General features: G+C 51.1%; 1 protein-coding gene and 1 long non-coding RNA gene across 2 annotated transcripts; one reads left to right on the top strand and one right to left on the bottom strand.

The window, feature by feature from the left end:
- Nucleotides 1-9,576: 9,576 nt before the first annotated feature.
- Nucleotides 9,577-12,624, bottom strand: LOC123630004 (zinc finger and BTB domain-containing protein 47-like). Its single transcript, XM_045539331.1, is given in 7 exon segments — nt 9,577-9,910; nt 9,912-9,944; nt 9,946-10,070; nt 10,072-11,492; nt 11,495-11,962; nt 11,965-12,028; nt 12,412-12,624. Coding segments are annotated over 7 exon segments (2,658 nt in total).
- A 133-nt stretch (nt 12,625-12,757) lies between these two features.
- On the top strand, nt 12,758-13,195 carry LOC123630016. The gene is made up of 2 exons (XR_006732535.1): nt 12,758-12,875; nt 12,968-13,195. It is a non-coding gene; the product is annotated as an uncharacterized LOC123630016 (long non-coding RNA).
- The last annotated feature ends 9,258 nt before the right edge of the window (nt 13,196-22,453 follow it).

Below are 22,453 nucleotides of genomic sequence, written 5' to 3'. Positions count from 1 at the left end.
AAACAACTCCAAAGGTCAAGTAGTGAAGGGAGAGGATTATATAGGGGTCACTGAGGTTTGTTCAGTGGGGGCCAGTTACACTTCTCCCTCTGAAGATTCACTGAAAATGAACTGATAAAAGTCAGATTAAAAGGAGCAAAAGGCACACAGGCTTATTCACCAGGCATAGCAAGGGGCAGTTGCAGGAGCGAGTGCCCCGTGGGGGCCAGGCGCCTGCACACCCTCCTCCACAGGGCAGGGCCTGGGCCACGTGGGTAACTGACAGGGATCCTCTGAGCCCCGCGGAGGCCGTGGGCAGGGGAGGAGAACTGCGCTGGGAGCGAAGGCCGTCTGACTGTGCAGGTGAAGTCCTGCAGGTCATCTCTGGTAGGTGGAAAGTCTGTCTGGGCCTGGTGATGACTTTCGTTCTTTCATTCATCTTTCCTGGTTATTTGATGAGATTCCTAGGGAGGGGGTCTTAAGACAATCGCATTTCTTTTGGAAGGAAGCTTTCTTAGTCAGATAAGGAAATTCTGGAGCAGGTTCCTCCAGGTGCAGGAAAGGAGGACACAGTGGGGGCCGGAGGGAATGGGAGTGTCGGGGGGAAGGTCAGAGAGACCTGGCTCTAAGGCCTATTTCTGAGGTCTTTCAGTTTTCTTCAGTTCAAAGCACTCAGCATGCCCAAGTACTGTATTGCGGGGTGTCAGTTTCTGTGGCCCAACATAAGGGAAAAATACAAAATATCTTACTTTTGCAAAAATTTCCCCAAACATGACTATGTTAATGCATTGCTCAAGCTCCTCCCAGGTTCTGGCCAGAAGCTTAAGCTGTGTTGGCTTCCCAGAAACCTACCTCCAGGCCCCTGTGATTTCCCTGGAAGGTCCCCTGCAGCAGCTCCTTGAATGAGTGGCTCCTTTGTCACTTGCTGTCTTCTGAAACCATTGGTAATGGCAGCTGGCAGCTGGAACTTGATCCTCCCACCAAATCTGGGGATGTAGCAGAAGTAAGGGTCTGAAAAAGGGCAAAATGTTTTACAAGTTGTCTCTTGTCAATGGAAAAGAAGCCAGACTCTGTAAAATAATTTAAAGAGGTTTATTCTGAGCCAAATTTGAGGCCCATGACCTAGAGCCACGCCCAAGAAGTCTTGAGCAAGTGGACTCGCTGTGGCTGCGTTACAGTTTGGTTTTATACATTTTAGGGAGACAGGAATTACAGGTAAAGTCATAAATCAATACATGGAAGGCATACATTGGTTTGGCTTGAAAAAGTGGGACATCTCAAAGTGGGGGCTCACAGGTTACTGGTGGGTTTAAAGACTCTTTGACTTGTAATTGGTTAAAGAAATGAAGCTTTGTCTGAAGGCTTGGAATGTTTTAAGTTAAGAGAAGAAAGTCTGTTAATCAAAGATAAGCTACTGGCTCTGTACTTGTGTCAGTTGAGGCCCTGCAGGCTTGTCCTGGGCAGCCTTAGGCCTGTCAATGAGCTACAGAGGATGTCCCCGAGAAGGGAAGGGGGCGTGATGAGTCAGGTCTGACCTCTCTTCTCATGGCCACCAGCTCAGTTTTAGGGTATCCCCTTGGCCAAGAGGGGATCTATTCTGTCAGCAGGTAGGAGGGGTGGGGGGAGTCTACAGATTTCATTTTAGCTCACACCGTTTAAAACGCCTTGCCATTTTTGGGAATTAAAACCTGCATTCCTGCTGGAGGCCAGTAATCAAAGGGGTAGAAAAATGTTCTTTGTTCTTTGTATCTTAACCCACAGGAGATGGCTCAGCAGAATTGTCTGGACAGAGGTCACCGTCCTCACTGGAGACGCTGTGATTAAACAGCAACAGCCTGAAGCTGAAAAGCCCCTTAAGAGCTCTGTGTTTCTGCTTAAAGGAGGATGATGATTCTTTGAGACTTTAGGATGAGAGTGCCACCCTCCCCAGTTGCTGGCAAATTAATAAACTTCTCCTTCCTTTTCCTCAAACCAATTGTCCTCATTCTTCATTTGGCCTCAGGGACAAGTACTGAACTTTCAGTAACAGGGACATGCTTATCTTTAAGGGCCTGTGCAAAGGCCAGGAGCAACAGTTTTTAGGAGAGAGTCCCACTGCTTTGGTCTTGAAGTGAAAATGCGAGGAAAATAGCAACAAAGGTAGAAGTGGAGAAGGGGAAAAAAAGAAGTGGGTTGGGGGTTGGGGGTGCATGGGGTGGGCAGAGAGCTACTGGCTGCAGCGATTGTCCTCATAGCCATGAAAGGAAGGGGGAAGATCCTCGGCTTCCAGTGGAGCTGAAATGGGCTCTCCTTAAGATCGTGAACTGGAGTCTGGGAGGCTGAATTATTCATGAGAAGGAAGCGTTTGGCAACCTTGTCTCTCCCGGAGCTGTCTGGGCAGCGGGTGCTGGGATAGCCTGGTGTCTGCACACACCGGCCAGCCGCCAGCAGGTCCGCGTGTCCACTGCTCTGGCACCATGGACAGCTGTGACCACCGCAGAGAGATATCTTCAGGCTCAGAGTCTTGGATTTTAGTCCTTGTCCTCTGCGTGTCAATCTTCTGTCCTCCCAGCTGCTCTGGAGGGTCTCTGCAGGAGGAAGCAGCAGACAACCCAATCAGAGCACGCGCTGCAGCACCTCTGCCCTGCGTTCTCACGTGGCCATGTCAGGAAAGGCAGGGGGCTGAGGAATCGTCCCCACTAAAGAGACATGACCAGTAAATGAGATGTGTAGCCTGGATTGGATTCTGCGTTGGGGAAAATTGCTACAGAGGACATTACTGGATAATTGAAGAACCTGGTATATGGATTGTAGAGTAGATAATTGTATCTATTTGAAATTTCCTGAGTTTGAAAATCATACTGTTATATGTGAAAGAACATCCTTATTCTTAGGAAAGAAATGCTGGAATATTTAGGGGGATGGGGAACGGTGGCTCTGCAACTCACTTTCAAATGGTTCAGGAAGAAATCACAAAATTTTATTATACATATTGTGAAAATAAGTAATTAAAAATCTAAGCTGTTGAAACTTTAAAATATTATGAGCCACAACAGGCAGCTGTAACTTTTATTTCTCTGATTGTTTATAGATTAGCTGTTTCCTTACCTACATTGTTATGTAAAATGTTGTAAATGACTGAAGGGTGACAAGGAAGACCCCTTCCCTCTTACCTGATTAACTTCCCAAAGTCTTCCTGACTCTCATCCAGACACTCCATGACTATCACATTGTCTAAGATGGAATGTTAAATACAGTCTTTTAAGTTGGAAAGGAAAAGAAAACAAACTGTAACTAATTAAATTGCTGTAACTCATAAACAAGCCTGTATAGAAAATGTCACAATACTGTTAGAAAAAGTTCACACCTGTCCCCAAGGCTGCATCAGAAGAATGAGGACAAGTGGTTTAAGGAAAAGGAAAGAGAAGTTTATTAATTTGCTGGCAAATGAGGAGGATCGCAGACTTTCATCTTAAACAATCATTGTCCTCCTATAAGCAGAAATACAGAGCCTTTAAAAGGAGTTTTCAGCGTTGGGCTATCGCTGTGTAGCTGTAGCACCTTGGGTGAAGACGGTCCTGACCTCTGCCCGGCAGTTCAGTTGGGCTGTCTCTTGTGGTGCAAAGAACAAAGGACACTCCCTGCCCCTCTGACTACTGGCCTTGGGCAGGAACGCAGGTTTTAATTCCCAAAAAGAGTAGGGGCAGGGTTTAAAGAGACAACTTGTAATACATTTTGATCTTTTTCAGGCCCTTCTGTCACAATCCCACTAAATTCCTTTGTTTTCTGCCTATATAAGCAAGACCTTAACTTTAAACTTCAGAGTACTGACCCCATTTCTTTGGAGTCTGTGTTACCTGAATGGCTATTCTCAGCTTTGTGCTTTAATAAACCCTTTTAAACTGTGTTCTGATCCTTTCAATTATTTAAGGTTGACACCATATATGTAGAGGGGCGGAGGAGAGAGACATATTGAGAGAGAGGGAGAGAGATCGAGAGATAAAGACAGAGACAGAGGCAGAAAGCAAATGTGGCAAAATGTGAATAGTTGCTGAGTGAAGGGGATAAGAGAGTTTTTTGTATTATTTATGAATCTCTTCTCTAAAATTTAAAATTATTTCAAAATTAAAAAATAAAAATCACAGGATATGGGCTTCCTAGGACCATGTTTATTGGGGTGTGTTTCCCAGCTGTCTGCGTTAGAATTTGCTGTGTGTTTAGACTCGACTCAGCAGGCCCAGGGCAGGCAGTCTGCTGCAGGAGGTTTGGGGCGAGGCCCCACGATCTGCGTTTTCCACAAGCGCCTCAGATGATTCTGGGTGAGCTGGTTGGTGGATGACACTTTAAGAGGAACTTCTTCAAGCAGATTTGTGCAAAATCTCGGGGGTGGCAGGATGACTGTAGCCCTGGCTGGTCTTGGCTATGCTTGCCCTGGGCAAACTGGATTCTGAGCCAACCGTTTTGAGGCAGGAACTAGGGCTGGTTTAGGATTAAGTCACCTGCCCAGACCCAGTGACACTGCCAGCTGTGCTGAACTCCCTTGCTCTTTCCTGTGTCTCTTCACTGACACAGTGACATGGTGTCCTCAGAGATGGTCTTGTAGTCACTCAAAGCCCCCAGGAATCCAAGGTAACATTACTGACACAAAGGTGGTGGCCCATAAACGGCGGCACAGGCAACAGTGGTGACGCTGCTGCTGCTGCTGGTCCGATATTGACATGCCGTTCCTGAATGACGTGCTGGGGAAAGCAGGCGCCGCGAACCAGGGCGCGCACACGAGGAGCACCAGATAAAGGGGGCAGGAGCAAGGTGGGATGGTGAAGCACACAAGGTGTTTGGGATTATTCATCTGTGTTTTCAGTGACTATTTTGTGAATCCCACGTGTGTGCCAGGAACTTTGCAAGGCGTGGAGAATATAGTTCAGACAGACAGAGCCTCCCTTCTCTCAGGGAGCTCGGCCCAGGCCTGGTCTCACCGCTGACGAGGACGGTGCAAGCGTAGCCTGGAGCTGCCATAAAGTTTGCACGAAGGGAAGTGACTGGGAAACAGCAGTGTTAAGAAAGTCGGGCTCCAGATGATGGGGATGGGAGGGAATTCCTGAATGTAGAGAACCCATTTTCTGCAGATAAGAAGTGGGAATGTGGGTCCTAATAGTAATAGTCAAATAATAATAATGATGATGACAAAACAACTCAAGCTTTTGTCTCAGCCCTTACCAGTGAAATAGTTGGAAACCCACCCTCGGGTCCCACCCCCATGGCCTTTGGAGTCGTCAGGTTCCAGATCCCCAGGAACCTTCACCTCTTCCACCGCTGGAGGCCGCTCTCTCTGGCTGGATGTGCGACGCCCCTGCCTGGCTGCCTTTGCCATCACCTCCAGGCTTCCTCTTCCTGCTCCCCCCAGGCAAGGTCTTGACTCCTCCTCTGCTCTCCAGAGGGGGCTGCATTTACTTGTTTCTTATTTGCTTATTTTCTTTAACGTTTACTCCTTCAGTAGACAATGCACTCTGTAGTTGAAAGATCAAAGCTATCAAAGAAGACCCAATGAATAGGGCTCCTGCTATTCCAGCCCCCCCGTCATGATGCCTCCCAGAGGTGACCGATGTTTCTCGTTTCCTGTGTATCTTCCCAGAGATAGTCTCTGTATATTAAGGCATATATACTTTTCGTCATTTTTTTTTTTTTTGGAAAAAAATTCTAGTACATCGTAGATACCATTGTACTTTGCTTTTTTCATCTATTTGAAAATATCTCTTGGAGATCATTTCCTATCATGAGGAACCTCCTCCTTGTTTCTGCGACTGTATGGTATCCACGGTATCCATGGTTGTGATTTAACTAATTGGTCTCCAATTAGTGGTCATGTAGATCCTTTCCAAATTTTTCCCATTATAACATACATATAAAATGTATAACATCCACATGAGTATAGCTGCAGGTTAAATTCCTACAAGTAAGAATTGTTGGCTACAAGGATGTGAGCTTTGAGAGTTTGATGGACACGTGACTGCCTTCCACTGAAGTACTAATTGACATGTCCACCAACAATGTGTTAATGTAATTGTACATTTTGTCACACTCTTCCCACCATAAGAATCAATTTTTTGTCATTTGCAATCCTGTAGGTAAAAAAAACAAAAGGTATCCCATTGAAATTTTAATCTTCATTCCTCGTGTTATAAGTGGATTTCAACATCCTCTGTATGTTTAAAATCTATTTTCATATTCTTTTGGAGGAATTTTGCTCCCCCCGTATCCATTTCTCTTTTTTTATTGGGTTACATTATTTTTTCCTTTTTATTTACAAGGAGCACTTTATATATTAGGCCAGATTAGCTCTTTGTTAGTGATGTGAGTTGCAAATGTATTTTTTCATTTGTCATTTAGTTTTACTTGCGTTGGTTTGCTTCAGGGACTTTAAGAAATTTGTATACTGTTGAATGAATCAATCTTTTCCTTTATGGTGTCTGTTGTGTTTCATAGTTAAAAAGATATTCTTTATACCAGGATTATTATTGTTGTTATTTTTGAGACAGTTTCTCACTCTGTTGCCTGGGCTAGAGTGCAGGGGCGTATCATAGCTCACTGCAGCCCCAAACACAGGGATCCTCCTGCCTCAGGCTCCTGAGTAGCTGGGACTACAGGAGTGCAACATCACACCTGGCTAAGTTTTTTTTTTTTTTTTTTAATTTTGTAGAGATGGGGTCTCAGTATGTTGCTCAGGCTGGTCTTGAACTCCTGGCCTCAAGCCATCCTAACACCTTGGCCTCCCAAAGTGCTAGGATTACAGGTGTGAGCCATTGCACCCAGCCAATACTAAGATTATTAAAAATTTTTCCCATAAAGTCTTTTAACACTTTCATAATTTAATTTTTTATATTAAAAATTTAAATCCATATTAAATTTATCCTGGTATAAGATGTGAAGTGTGAATTCATCTTCTGTTTTTTTGTTTCCTTTTTCCATCTGCTTTTCAATATTGCCTAGTGAGGTGTGAATTCAAATTCATGTTTTCCTCCAGATGGTTATCCAGTTATTTCAGAAGCATCTTTTCTGCACTAATTTGAAGTGCTGTCCTTTTCATATACTACATTTTCATTTATGTGTGGATTTATTTATGGATTTTATATTCTGTCCCATTTATCTATTTATCAATATCCTACTATTTCAGTGATTAATTGTAAAATGTCAATATTTGGCTGGGCTGACCCATTATTACTTTTTTTTTCCCAGAAATTTTTTGACTATTTTGCTTGTTTATTTCTACATATGATTTTTAGGATCAGCTTATCTACTTAAAACACCTCATTATTTTATTGGGATTTTTTAATTTATGAGCTATGTATAGAGTAAAGGAAAAATGGCATTTATGATGTTTCCATTCCAAGAATATGCTATGCCTTATTATTTGCTCAGGACATTTATTATGTGTCCAATAGTATTAATAACATTTTAAAGTTTTTATTTCATATAGATCTTACCTATTTCTTGTTATTTCCAAGTAGATTTTCTTTTTGCTATTGTAAATTCCTGTTTAGTATATTTTCTAACTGGTTGTAATTTGTATTTATTGAAGGATATTGAGTTAATCATTTCTGCATGTTAATTTTGAATTTTCTTGTTTGTGAAACAGGCAAACTAAATGAGGGTTTTAAATCATTAGAAATTAATTTGTTCCCTCTTCTTTTTAATATTTATTCATACAGTAAATTCTTTCTTTATTACTGGTCAATTCAGGTTTTCTTGTGCAGTAGCTAATGTTGAGTATCCTTTACTTTGACAGAACTTATTAACAGATTTGTCATGGATATCCCTCTATGTGTATAGTGTATTAGGAGTTTTTTGTTATTTATGTTGATGCCACCATTTTGTGTTAAATCAACAAAAAATTTAAATATTTTTCCAATGAATCGTGATTGATTCCTCTTCACCAATTGAATTATCACCCAACACAAGAGCCTATTCATCATAACTCATTACTTCTACTATTGATCTATTTTTTTCCTGTTTAATGAATTATTGCTTTTGGTATGATCTGAAATTTGTTTTGGTTACAATTTCCTTCTTGATGTTAGAACAATTTTTATCAATTTCTTTGCTTCTATTTGTCACTTTTGTTTCATATGCCATTAATTTTATATGTGGATTTCCTCTAAGCTTTTTAATAAATTTAAAGATGAGAAAATAAAGTCCTTTTTATATATGCCCAAATCAGGAATATATAATTATGTTCCAAAACATCTTTCAATTATAGTGATAATGGCATATTTAAGCTTTTTTTTTTTTTTTTTTTTTCAGAATAAAGTGCTTCATTTATTGATGATTAAAATGTCCCCAGCCCCCTGCCCCAGGGCCATGGGCCTCACAGGGAGGTCAGAAGGGTTCAGCGCCCCCAACTATGCCCCTTGGGCCCAGGCCCCTTCCCACCCCGGCCACGCTGGGAAGGTGGTAGCGTGGGGGAGTAGTGGGAGTTTAAGGTGCAAAAAGTATAACAAACAAAACTGTATAAACACAAGAGGAAAGAGCTTAACTAGGAAACATGTAGTTTACGGAACCTTCCACTCCATCTTAAAAGCAGGAATGAAGACATTAAATGACAACAAAATAGGATTTCCTATTAGTGCAGGCCTCATGAGGGCAAGCACCGGGCACAGGCTGGGGTCCCCTGTCCCCAGGGGTTTCTCTCACCAGCAGTGCTGTGAGTGGCCCACCCACCTGTGTAGAGGCCCGGGAGGAGCCAGGATGCTGGAGCCGGCCAGGGACAGGCTGTGGCTGCCCTAGTGCGGCCACAGGGGAGCAGAGACGGACACAGACACACACGTCTCCTTCTGGTGTGAAACACATGCCAGGGTAGCTGGTGAGGGGCGGAGGTGCTCTGTGAGCGGCAGCCCTGCCCCCTGTCCCACCGAGAGCACCTTGAAACCCCAAAACACTTGTCCAAGTGGTCCTCCTTGGACCCTGCCCCTGGAGTCTAGCCTGTCTGCAGGGGTTCCTTGACTCCAGCCCCTGGGAGCTGGTGCTGAGGGAGGCACCTGTCTGCCCACCTAGGGCCTGGCCCACAGCACCAAGGCCTAGCAGCTTCGGGGGACATCGCCGGGACTCAAGACCCACGGTGCAGCCTGGTGCAGGTTGGGGGGCCCCGGGCCTGCCGGCAGGGATGTGGGTGGGGAAAGCAAGCCCCTGGGGTCCAGCCCCTGCCTCCCCCACACTACTTGGTGCAGAGCCCGGACTGCAGTTCCCGCTGCTCAACGCTCCCCACCCGCACCCGCCAGTGTCCAGTCTCAAGCCCTGGCGGGGTGTCCACAGCCCTCAGACTGGGTCCACAACTCTTCTACGGGGCGGCACCCCAACTTCTCCCCAAACCCTGCAAGAAGAAGGAGCAAATTAGGGGCACGAGCACGTGGGGCTAAACCGCTGAGGCCGCTCCAGGCTGGGCCTGACCAACCCTCTCCGGCTCCGGCCTCAGCAGCGTGACCGGCCACTACACCTGCCCCGGGCCCCTCCGTCCCCGCCGGACCTGCAGCCTCCAGCACCCTCCTCGCCTGGAGGGGTGCTGCGAACAGTTTCCTCTCTTTTCTTTTTCCTTCACTTCCAAAAAAAACCCAAAAAGTAAAGGCTTCAGGGAGCCGCAGAAGGGGGGCACTTGCGAGGGAGGCGTCCTCCACCGGCTCTGGGGGCTGCCGGCCCGCGCCCCCCGGGTCGGGGTCTCAGGCGGAGCACATCCAGCCACCTCTGGAGGAGGGGGCGGTGGCCCAGGCCCGAGCTGCTGCCCCCCAGCAAGGGGGGAGGGCAGCGGGGTCCCCCCCGGAGCGGGCCCTGGGCTCCAGGTCGCAGCAGGTGTAGCTCGGCAGCTAGTTGGTGGCGTTCATGCCCCGCCAGTGCCGGCAGCGGTGGGGACGAGGGGCGGCGGGGCGGCGGGGTCTGGGGGAGCCCGGGGAGCAGGGGCAGCGCGGGCCTGAGGCTGGGCGGGGGGCAGGCCCGGGGCGGGGCGGGCGGTCGCCGGCCCGCGGGCGGCTGACAAGGAAGCATTTCTCCTTGTGGGCCTCCAGCACGTCGGGGCAGCGGCAGCGCGGGCCGCACACGTCGCAAGGCTCCGGCTTCTCCCCGTGTGCGGCGCCGGCGCCGCTTCACGCTGGGCGGGCTGGGGAAGCTCCTGCCGCAGATGTCGCAGATGTCCGGCCTCTCCCCTGTGTGGGTCTTCGTGTGCTCATCAAAGCACTGCTTCATGTTGAAGTCCTGGCCACACCACTGGCACAGGAGCTGCTTGTGGCCAGTGTGGATGCTCATGTGTGACGGCAGCTGGTACTTGTACTGGAAACGCTAGTTGCAGTTGTCACATCTGAATGGCTTCTCCCCGGAGCGCTGCAGTGAGTGCACCTCGAGGGACATGCTGCGCTTGAAGGACTTCCCGCAGGCTTCACAGGTGGAGGGCATGTCCTTGGTGTGGGCAACCATGTGCGAAACGTGGGCCATTGTATAGAACTCACAGATCTCACATGAGAACTTCTTCTCTGCGTACCCGTGCACAATCTTCTTGTGCTCATGGAGGGACCAGAGCTTCTTGAAAGCTTTGCCACACGTCACACACTGGATGATGCGCTCGCAGTCCGTCTGCCGCTGCAGCAGCCGCTCACTCTCTAGCAGGAAGCGCTTGCCGCACTGGTCACAGATCTGCATGTGGCTGTGGGTCACATTCATGTGTTTCTCCAGGTACCAGCGGTTGTTGAAAACTCGTGGGCACTTCTGGCACGGGTGGTGCTGCTTCTCCTCCAGCCTCACGTTGGCCCCCCGCCCATCAGTGGCTGGAGGCCCTCGGACTGGTGCAGAGGCCACTCTGGGGGACAGCTTGGGTCGCTTCCCACTACATGGCCCAGCCTCCTCAGGCTCAGAGGTGCCTTGGCGCCAGGCATTCTCCCGGGACCGCGTGGCCATGCGACTGTGGGGAGGGGGGTCAGCACGGCTGCCCCGGCGCCCTAGTGGCCCCTGCATGCTGCCAGCTTCCCCCTCCTCTGCTTCCTCCTCCTCAGAGCTCTCTTGATCCTGCTCACTGGGCCCTTCCTCCTCCTCCTCTTCTTCCTCTTCCTCCTGCTCACTGTGCCCTTCCTCTTCCTCCTCTTCCTCTTCTCCCTCACTGCCACTTTCTTGATCCTCCTCCTCCTCTCCTCCACTGCCACCATCCTCCTCTTCCTCATCCTCTTCTTCCTCCTCCTCCTCCTCCTCTGAGTGTCTCTGCAGCACATCCTCCCGGCCCAGCATCATGGTGGCCGGCTTGTCCCAGGGCCTGGCTTCCCCTCGGCCAGTGGACACGTGCAGTGTCTGGTTGTTGAGGTTCACCTCCACAATGATCTGGGGCTGCTCCTGGCGGCTGTAGGTGCCAGAACCCCCAAGCTCTTCCTCCAACTCGCCCCCACCCTCCAGCTTACACAAGCTGGCCGGGGGCCTGCCGGCCTCCTCGACAGCACCCTCCTTCTCCTCCTTGAAGAAGGGCTGGGCTGGCCCAATGGTGGCAGGCACTGTGCCTCCAGCGGTCCCTGCCCGTCCTCCAGGCGCACTGAGTAGGGGTCAGGACCCTCGCGGGCACAGATCTTGGGCAGGCCTGGGGTGTCCGCCTCCTGCTTGATGTCACAGTAGTAGGGTGGCACAGCTGGGGTGCAGCTGGCAGCCGGCTGGGCCAGGGCCACAGTGCCGGGACCTGGTGGGCCTAGGGAGCGGGCGTCCAGCAGTTCCTGGCGGGACGCGGCGATGCCGGCCATCTGCAGCAAGGAGGCGGCACTGAGCACCTCGTGGGCGCTGGCTGCGTTGACCAGCAGCTCGGGCGTGTAGATGAAGCTGAGGATCTGCTGCAGGCCACCAGGCGCCAGCGCCTCCAGGGACAGCTCCACACGCCGCAGCTGCTCGTTCTGGGTGAAGAGCGAGTGGAAGAACCGGCTATGGGCAGCGCGCGCACCCGTGTGCGCCGGGAAGACGCTGCGCTGGGGCACCCGCACCAGGCCCAGGTCGCAGGGTCGGGCCGGAAGAGGCGCTGCTGGGTCAGGCGGCCCGTCAAGCAGGCGAAGTGCGGCGCCACGTCCTCCGCCAGCGAGAACTCAGCGCCGGTGAGTCAGTGTCCTCCCAGCCAGCAGCGTGGCGCGTGGCGCTGGGGGCTCGCAGGGCCCCGCGGGGTCGCTGCCCCCACGGCCTGGCCGGGCCGCCCCCCGCGCAGGGCCCCGCGACCATGGCCCCGGGGGCGAGTCCAGCGCCGAGCAGCTCTTAGGCTTTAATAAGTTTTGAATAAGCGTTTTGCTTTTTGTTTGTGTCCAAGTTTCTCGTGCCTGTCTCTGAAAACACATTTTAGAGCCATGTTAAAATGTTGGTTGGTCACCTTGCAGGGCTTGAATGGCACATCGCTGGGACCCTGACGGGAGGTGGGGACTCATCTGGTTTGAGTTTAGTGGGTCACAGTCACTTCCTCACGCTCAGCTCCTGGTGGCCGTCGTGGTCTGGGACGCCTCCCGGGAATGTCTCGCTGCAGCGTCTCCGCTGCTGACCGCGGGCGCAGGAACTGTCCTGTGGCCCCGCCCAGCGCCACCAGGCAGGAGTTAAAGTCAGCGTGAGAGACTGTTCCGAACTGACGACAGCTGAGCTGTCTAATTTTCGCAATGTCTGATGACACAGGGCCACGCACATGCTGTCGCCGGAGCCCTTCGCGGGCCCCGGGGCGCGGCAGGAGCGAGGCCGAGGCGCGGCCCCTCCAGCCAGGTCGCCCTGCTGCGGGCTGTGCCTGCGCAGCCCCCCGGCTTCTCTGGTTTCTCTTAGAAAATCCCCAAGTGCATCTCAGCTGGGTGACAATGAGAGCGTCCAGGCCTGCGGAACAGCGAAAGCTTCTAACTCCATTCAGGTCCCGCCAGCTCCAGCTTTTCCTGCCGGGGCCTCTGCAGGTAGGAGCCTGGGACGGGGCTCTAGCCTAGTTCGCTCCAAGTAGAAATTTCATTTTGAATAATTTTCGGTTGATTTTCTTATTCTTTTTCAGGTCAACAACCATACGGTCTGGAAATACAGTTGGCCCTTGAACAACACGGGTTTGAACTGCACAGGCCCAGTTACGTGTGGTTTCTCCTCCGCCTCTGCCGCCCAAGACAGCCCGACCACCCTCCTCCTCCTCCGCCTCAGCCTGCTCAGCATGGAGACGACGGGGATGAAGACCTTCCTGAGGCTCCACTTCCACTTAATGGATAGTAAATATATTTTCTTTTCCTTATGATTTTCTTAATAACATTTTCTTTTCTCTAGCTTACTTTACTGTAAGCTAATAATACATATAACATATAAGATATGTGTTAATCAACTATGTTACTGATAAGGCTTCCAGCCAAGAGTAGGCTATCAGTAGTTAAGTTTTTGGGGAGTCAAATGTTATACGAGGTCAGTTCCCTCACTCAACCCCTGCCATGTTCAAGGGTCAACTTAATGTTAATTGTTAATTTTGTGCCTCCTTTGCTGCCTTTTTTTTTTTTTTTTTTTTTTTGGAGACAAGGTCTCGCTCTGTCCTCCAGGCTGGAGTGCAGTGGCATCATTATAGCTCACTGCAACCTCAAACTCCTGGGCTCAAGCGATCCTCCTGCCTCAGCCTCCCGAGTAACTAGGACTACAGATGTGTACCACCACAGCCAGCTAATTAAAATTTTTTTTTTTTTTTTGGTAAAGATGGGATGTCATTGTATTGCCCAGGCTGATCTCAAACTCCTGGCTTCAAGCAAGCTTCCTGCCTTGGCCTCCCGAAGTACTGAGATTACAGGTGTGAGCCACCATGCCCAGCCCTTTGCTGCTTTTATAGTTATTGTTTCCTTCTCTTGTGTAATTGTTTTGGCTAGTGTGCAGGAAAGAGTTAACACAGGCGATCTGAAATTGCTCTCCTTAGAAAGGCCTGCTTGCAAGCTTGGTCCTTGGCTGGCATCCGGGAACTTAGACTTTGGGAGGATCCCACATTAACTAACTGATGAGTGGCTCACAAATTGTACAAACAGTATGGTTTAGGCGGAGTACAAACTTCCCTTCTGGGATCTAGAATTTGGTTCTCTCCAGGCAGAGGGTGCCCATGTGACCAGCCCCAATAAAAACCCTGGGCACTGAGCCTCTACGAGGTTTTCCTGGTCAGCAGCATTTCCCACTTATTGCTGGGAAAATCAGTATGTTCTGCATGGCTCCCCTGGGAGAGACCTTGAAGCTTGCTCCTGGTTCCCTCCGGAATTTTGCCCCGTGACTTTGTCCCTTTGCTGATTGTGCATAGCATCCTTTTGCTATAACAAATCTCAGCCATGAGTCCAGCTCTCTACTGAGTCTTGGGAGTCCCCCTAGAGAATTATCAAACCTGTGGGTGGTCTTGGGGGCCCTGACTCAGCTAGACACTCTATTTGTGGTGAAGCCACCTGTAAATGGCGAGAAACGGCCTCCTCCTGCCCATGTTAAGATCAGTTATTGGCTCACAAATGGTGTTCTCTGAAGGCCCCACCTCCCTGCTGTTCAGCTGAAGCACTCCCCAGAGCCGTCAACACCGCCTGGGGTCCTGTTAGAATGCAAAGCTCCTCTCCCCCTCTCAGAGTGTCAGGTCCGGCCTCCTGGTGGACTGTTGTCCTGCTTCTTTGGCTCCTTGCTTGGAAAATTCACAAGCAGGGCCGGTGCCACCGAGTGACCACAGACAGGAAGCAATTCCATGCAAACAGCTTTTATTGCAGAAAAGAAGGGAGCTATACAAAGTGAGAGCACATTCCAGAGAGGAACGGGTCGGTCTCCACGAGTGGGGAATGACGTTGAGGACTCCCAGGTGGTTTCCTTTGATTGGCCTGGTCCGGGGCAGGGCTTACGGGGACTGTGGGTGTCACCAGATGATTGATGCATGTGATTTGACAGGTGTTCTTATAACAAAGTCGCAGCTCCGCAGCTGTGTGAGCCTCAGACCTCAAGTCCCTGCTCTTCGTGGTTGTCAGCTGCGCTTTCCTGCAGTCCCTTCCCCACTTCTCCATCCCCTCGGAACTGTCATCCTGGCCTCTATCAGCCACCTGCAGATTTGATCTCTGCCTAACAAGAGCTTCTGACCGAGGAGGTCTGAGGAGCTCACCAGCGCCCCAGGGATCCGGACTGCACGGTCCCAGACACAGCCCAGCATCTGCCTTTATCTTTCCTTGGAGGTTTGTCCCAAACGGTTTCTCTTCTATCCTTTTTCTCAACTTCCCTCTTCTAGTCCATACCTGGCAAAGTCCACTGGGGTGGACTGTGGGGTGGGGTGATTCCCTGTGCCATCCACTCACGACCATCCCTCTGCACAGGTTCCTGCTCGCCACACTCTCCTGTCACACAGGTGTCCCCCAAAGCCAGTTCCACGCTCCAAGGGCCGAGAGTTGGTCTCGACTCTGTGAGGGCACCCGGGAGCCGCCCGTCAGCAGCTCCAACTCAGGCCACTCACTTCCTCTTCCCTCTCAGGCAAGCCAGACCCTGCGGGGCCCAAATGTGCGGTTCTGGTGGACGCTGCTCACACCCTGCCCTGAGACCCGTGTCTCAGACACCTGCCCTGAGACACCCAGCCCTGAGACCCGTGTCTCAGACACCTGCCCTGAGACATCCAGCCCTGAGACATCCAGCCCTGAGACCCGTGTCTCAGACACCCTGCCCTGAGACCCGTGTCTCAGACACCTGCCCTGAGACACCCTGCCCTGAGACCCGTGTCTCAGACACCTGCCCTGAGACATCCAGCCCCGAGACCCGTGTCTCAGACACCTGCCCTGAGACATCCAGCCCTGAGACTCGTGTCTCAGACACCTGCCCTGAGACATCCAGCCCTGAGACCCGTGTCTCAGACACCTGCCCTGAGACATCCAGCCCTGAGACATCCAGCCCTGAGACATCCAGCCCTGAGACCCGTGTCTCAGACACCCTGCCCTGAGACATCCAGCTAAGAAGCGTCAATTAATTCAGGGATCACGATGACTCATGGAAAGTTGTTTTCAAGATTAAAGCCTTCCGCCATGGGGGTTGATCCAAGGGTGTTGGAGCGTGGTGGGAAAGATGCTTCAACATCAAGGGAGACCGTAGGAAACCAGTACATGAATCTGAATGTGAAGTAATGAGACAGTGCTAATCGGGACCTTGGTGGACGAGGTCACATTGGATGACTTTTTCAAACTGTGGGTCCATTTCTCATTTTCAGAACCAATAGATTCTCTTGTGTGTTTTTTTTTTTTTTTTTTTTTTTTTTTTGACAGAGTCTCATTCTGTCACCTGGGCTAGAGTGCCATGGTGTCAGCTTAGCTCACAGCAACCTCAAACTCCAGGGCTTAAGTGATCCTCCTGCCTCAGCCTCCTGAGTGCCTGGGACTGCAGGTTCCAGCTAATTTTTTAATTTTTATTTTTGTAGAGATGGAGTCCTGCTGTGTTGCCCAGGCTGCTCTCGAACTCCTGGCCGCAAGTGATCCTCCCGCCTCAGCCCCTCAAAGTGCTGGGATTATAGGTGTGCGCCGCTGTGCTGGCCTCTTTCATATTTTTCAAACACTCCCTGCCTCCTGCCCATCTAAATGAGGTTAGGACCAAGGGGCCTTCGGGGTTAAAGAGATCCGTGTTAAAACCATGTGTGTGACTTCATTGAACCCTCAGAATCCGGTCACCTCATGTAAAATGAAAATGGTACCAGCACCCGCACGATGTCGGCAGAAGAGTGACGTGCAGAGTCCCACGAGAAGCACTCGTCACAGGGTCTGGTAAATGGGGAGCTTCGAGACGTGGTCGCAGTCCTCCTCCGTTCCTGAGGTCCAGTGGGACCTGCCTGCCTCATGGGCTTGTTGACTTCTCTGGCCACACAGCAGCCGAGCCCTGCCGCGCTGAGGCGTGACATTCGGTCCTGGATTATTGTCCGTGCAGTGAGTGGATTAGATGTAGCTCCTGAGCTAGACTGCACACTGTGAGGACATAGCCTGTGTTTTCTTCTTCTTCCTTTTCTGTGCCCCTTGTTCTCAGAAATTCTCCTGGCTGGAGCTGAGGGGGACCTGGGGGATTTTCTTTGTCCACATCAAGTCCAGGTCCTCTAGCCCCAGGCTCCTCAGAGCCCCGCAGGCAGCCCCCATGAGATCTAGGGCCGGGGCTGCCCTCCTGCAGGGGTCCTGCCACCTGGCAGATGCCCAGGGCTGAATGTGCACCCAGCAGGCCCGTGGCCTGGGCACCCAGCTGCTCCCTGAGGGCACTTAGTCTCCCCTCATCTTGCCGGGTGACAGGGGCCGGCCAGCATCTTGCTTTGCAGGCCTGTGGAGTCTCCATGGCAACACGCTGGGACAGGGTGCGAGGGGCTGTTTTAATGGAACAGGTGCGTTCTGTTTAGTGAGGGGCATTCGAGACCCAAGCTGAGATTACACGAGCTGACTTCTTGACAATGTAATTATAGCTCATTTTCCTCACTCAACTAAAACCCCGTGGCCGGGCACCGGCCTGCTCTGGCCAGCGCGGGGGGCAGCCGCCGCCGCCTGTCGTGTTGGGGCACCGGGCAGTGGCGGGTCTGCTTCCATTAGAATGTTCCTGAGAAACTGTGCACAACTGGTTTTCATGAGCATTTGCCTTGGGCTGGCGTCACGGTGTCGGGAAGGCTGCACGGCCGACTGATCGTGGAGTGCCCGCCGGCGTCCGCGTTGAGGTTCCCAAGCAGTTACTTGTCTGTAAACTCCGGGGAAGTTGGGGTTCCTATCCGAGGCCACAAGCTATTCTAAGTGAATCCTTTGGGAAAGAGAAAAATCCTTTTGTAGTGAAGAATGATCTCCCCTAATCGACGCCTCTGGTGAATTGGGCTTCCCTTGCCGTAGGGGGTCTTGAGTGCACTGGGGTCAGCGGGGTCACGTGGCTCCAAGGGGCAGATGGGGGAGGGGGAAGGGGAGGAAGCAGCACAGTGGGGGGCCAGGTGAATTGAGCACCTGCTGCTTCCTGTTCTCACGTGACCCACTTGGGAGTCCTGTGCGGTAGGTGTCACTACCCCCTTTCCCAAGTGAACAAAGTGAGGCCAGAAGAGGCCAAGTAGGAGTCTGAGGTGGCCCCGCTGGCAGGGGCTGGGCCAGGACTCGGTCTGAGGCCACTTCACCACCGGCCTGGAAGGAGGCCCTGGGTGCTGCAGCCCTCTGCCTGGGAACAACCTTGAAGGCTCTGGAATTTCAGGCCGCTCTTACTTCTAGCTCTTTGAAGCCATTCTCAGAATTGAGTCCCCTTATCCTTCAAGAGAGGAGATGAGTTTTCTCTGGGTGAGTGTCCTGGGCTCATTCCACAGTGGCCCGGAGGACAATGGCTTAGTGTTTCCCTCCCAGCCCTCCGGGACGCCTGGGGCTGTGCCGAGTCTTCCTCGACCTTCTCCTCTTCAGACAACCAGACTACTTAGAGCAGCAAACAGCTCAGGTTTCCCATTTTAACCAGAAGCTGGGGTTAAAGTTTTTAATGACCAGAGTGGTCTTTTATTTTTATTTTTTCATTTTACAAATGCTTTAAATACAGTTATAAAAATAAGCTTTGATTTTACAAAAAAGCCAATACATTATTTCTTATTTTATTTTTTATTTCCTTCAGCTAGCCTAGAAAAAGCAATATATTAATATTAAAAGACGATGGGATGGGAAGCAAATTTCCGTGTTCCAAATGCTAACTCGACACAAGATTTCCTTTAAATGGGGAACTACCTAAATGCATGTGATGTAGTTATGTTTCTAAAATTACAATTAAGTCTTTATTTAAATATTTTTAGATGCAATTTTATCTCATGCAAACTATTGCATAAAGTGTATGTGATATAAGTTTTAACCACAAATACAACCAGAGCCAGCCCAGATCTTCCTAAAGTACACTTCGGGTGCGACATTACACCCTAAGGTGTTCGTGAGGTGTTCTTTGAAAGAAATGTTGTGTAACAAAAGCATTTGCCAAACACTGAGTGAAAGCTGAACACGTTATCTGAAACTGCAGGACTCCCTCTAAGATCTCAACATGCTAGTATATATTTATATTGGCTATCTATTGCTATAGAACATATTATCCCAAAAGCCAGTGGTTAGAAACAACAATAAACTGTGAGATGCCACTCACGGCATCTGCGGGTCAGGAATTTATGAGCGTCCTGCTTGGGTGACTTTGGCTCATGGTCTCCCCCGAGGCTGCAGTAAAGGTGTCAGCTGGTGACGCGTCATCCGAAGGCTGGACTGGAGCCGGGGATCCTCACTCGGCCCGCAAGCTGGTGATTGGTGGAGCCCTCGGTTCCTCTCCCCGGACCCCTCTGTACAGGGCTGCTTCAGGGTCCTCCCGCTGTGGTGGCCAGCTTCCCCCAAGGGACAAGGCAGAAGCTGCAGGAGGCATCACCTCCCCCAGACTCTATTGGTCACCCCCGCCAGCCCCGCAGCATTGTGGGAGGGCTCCACAAGCCCTTGAAGTCCCAGAGGCAAGATCTTTGGGGCATCATGATACCTTTCAACCTTGGTGTACAGTTTTCTCCAAACTTGCTTTACCTCAGATAGTCACAAAATCCTTTTGTCTTTCAAGGAATGCGTATCCTGGTGTGTGTTGATTCCCGCTGTTCTAGCCCAGGCTGCTCAGTCCAACCCCTGGCCCAGATGAGCTATTGCCCACCAGCCTGTGTGGTGCCAGGAGACTTCTTTGTATTTGGTGTGCGTGCATGTGGGCGTGTGTCCACACGCGTGTGCGCACATGGGTAGGTGCACATTCGGGTGTGCATCTGGGTGTGTGTGTACATGCATGGGTGCACCTGGGTGTGTGTGCATGCATGTGTGTGCACGTGGGTGGGTGCACATGTGTGTGTGTGCATGTGGGTGGGTGCACGGTGCTGGCCAGGAGCTCTGTGGGCAGAGCCTGAGCTGAAGGACTTCCTGGGTATTTAAACTGCACCCCCAGGGGCTCTTCCCTTGCTGCAGTGCTGAGTTCCCGCCCACACTGGGGCCACTCCCTCCCTTGCTGCCACTGAGTTCCCAGATTCAGAGCTGGGGTTTCTCTCCACTTCTTGGTTTCTTCCTCACCTTCCTCCACTTTGTGCCTGGATCCCCCTTTCTCTTTCACATCAAAGCCATCTTCCTGGCTTTTCTTTCACAAAAAGCTATGGTGGTCAAATCAGAAAGAACTTCTAAAACAGGATTCTGAGCCGTTCACGACCGAATGTATCTCCCCCTTCTTTGCCGAGAGGAAGGCTCTCCCTGCAGACCCAGCCGCCTGGTCAGCACGTCCCAGGGAGGGTCACTCTCCCTCCCTGTCCAGCCAAGGACGGGCCAAATCTAAGGCAGGAAAAAAGAGACACAGGGACTTGAGATTTCATATCCCGTTACAGGCAGCGTTTGTCCTTCTATCCCAGACCTGCCTCTGCCTGCATCTAGCTCGGGCAGGAACGCAGCCTTCCTGACCATCGAGCTTCTCTGACGTGCTCTTGCCCTCATTCCAGGAAACCACGTCTTTCCTGCTCTGCTTTTGTGGCGGCCCTCCCTCCACCTCCTCGCCCCCTCTACACCACAGTTGCCTCGCACGTCCTGCCATGGACTTGGTTCAGCCACGTGCCTGCTGCCCTTGTCCTAGCGACAGTGTGAGGTCCCTGAATGAGCATCCGAAGCCGTGGCCCTGGCTGGATGTGGGCAGGGGCTGCATCCTCAGGCAGCCAGGCAGAGGGTCTGGAAACACAGCACGCTGTTCTTGTTTCTCCGTGAACTCGTGTGGTGAACACGAGAAGGCTCATAGGCTGCTCAGTGTCCTGGTTGTCCAGTGCTGGGATGGGGAGGGACACACACCGCATCTGACGCGCCGTCAGGCGGGGTTAACGAGTTTCTCTCTCTCCCCCTCTCTCTCTCTTTACTTTTCCGTCCATGTCCTGGGCAAAGCTTACTTATTCGTAGAAGTCTTGTCCATTGTGTCATTTCCTTCCTTCTCTGAAGGGCAGATTTCCATCTGGGTATCTGGGAAGAGAGGAAAGGAAAATAGTTCTTGGACAGGGTGGTTCTGGAAATTAATAGCTCCCTCCTCTGTGTTGTCAATCTCCAGACTTAAAGGATACAACTTTTTTTTTTTTACCACCCTGCACAATTGGTGATTAAACACCAGGGTTGTTATGACAGAGAAAAAAGGTTAGATTCTAATTTTGGCAGCAAGAATAAAGACTGACCTTGTCAATAAAATGTAGTCAGGGAGTTTAAACTCTTTTGCCAAAGGCCTGGTTTCCCAACTAGAGGGCCGTCCTCCGCCTCCTCCAGTGAAGTTGCTGATATTTGCCCTTGTTGATACGTTGTCCTAAAATGCTGTGCAATTATTTTCCCCTTAATTGTCTCCTGGAACTACTTAGCACATTTTCTCTGAGTGAGGGATGGTGCAACCGAGGCACGGAAACACGACAGCGTGAACACCGTGCTCCCGAGGAGCTCTCCCCTCGCCCGCTGACGGCCCCTCTTAAAGTAGCCTCCGTGGATCCAGGGGCAGTGGGGCTGAGACACAAGACCCTCACCAGCCTGTCGTGCCTCTAGAGCTCAGCCCGTAGGGGAAAAAGGACCCTCACCACTAGCCAGTCGCAGGCAGATTACAGAGCGTGGGTGAGGGCACGTGACTTTTTGGAAGCAAATACTCCTCTCTAGTGGCCGGGACTGGTTTGCTTCCAGATTCATGCAATGGCAGCCACCCAAGCCCCAGGTAGACGGTGGGATGGGGCTGTGTGGGGCGGAGTGGCTATCTTCATTACCTGAGTCATCTGGGCCAGGTAGACAAGTCTGCAGGGCACTTGTCCCCAAGCAAAGCTAAGTGAAGATAAATGTCTAAATCATCTTCACTTCCTTGCCAAAGCCACTGGGTGTCCAGGATGCAGCTGTAGCGGGATGTGTCAGGAATTTTATGCCTGTCTCTTTGTCTGAGCTAGATGTCCCTCTCTCTGGGATCCTACCCCCATCCCTGTCCTGACTGCTGTCAGCATTCGTCACTCTGTTACAGTCACCCGTCTGCCCTACAACACTATAACTGGCTTTACTGCAGGAACCGCGTGTGTGTGTGTATGTTTCTGTAGCCTTAGTGTTTAAAATAGAGCCTGGCACCCAGTAGGGACCCAAAGTGTGTTTTCTGGGAGAATGAAATTGTCCTGCAGCAGAAAAGCAGCAGCAGGTGTCGCTGTCCCTGGTGAACTCAGGAGGGCTCAGCGGGATGCCTCCTGAAATGTGGAAAGACCCGGGCCCCTGAAGCAGACACGCAGCACTGGCAGGGCCAGCGGGGGCTGGAGGGAGGCTGGAGGGAGGGGAAGAGACAAGTGACTAGGGCGAGGGAGAAATCTCCAGTGCATTAGCACACTCTTTATTCTTGTCCAGTGAACATTTCTTGTTTCCTCTGGAGTCCCAGCTAGATCAGATGCTGGCAGTTGAGGAAGCGAATGATCATTGAGGGCAGGTGGAGACCTGTAGGAGCCTCGCTCAGAAGCAGACGTCGCTCCCTCCTGGCCGCCCGTCCCACGGTCGTTGAAAGAACCAAGAGCAGGAGG

Source organism: Lemur catta, unplaced genomic scaffold, assembly GCF_020740605.2.
Source record: "Lemur catta isolate mLemCat1 unplaced genomic scaffold, mLemCat1.pri scaffold_67_ctg1, whole genome shotgun sequence".
Classification (NCBI taxonomy): domain Eukaryota; kingdom Metazoa; phylum Chordata; class Mammalia; order Primates; family Lemuridae; genus Lemur; species Lemur catta.
This window is presented reverse-complemented; position numbering and strand designations above follow the sequence as displayed.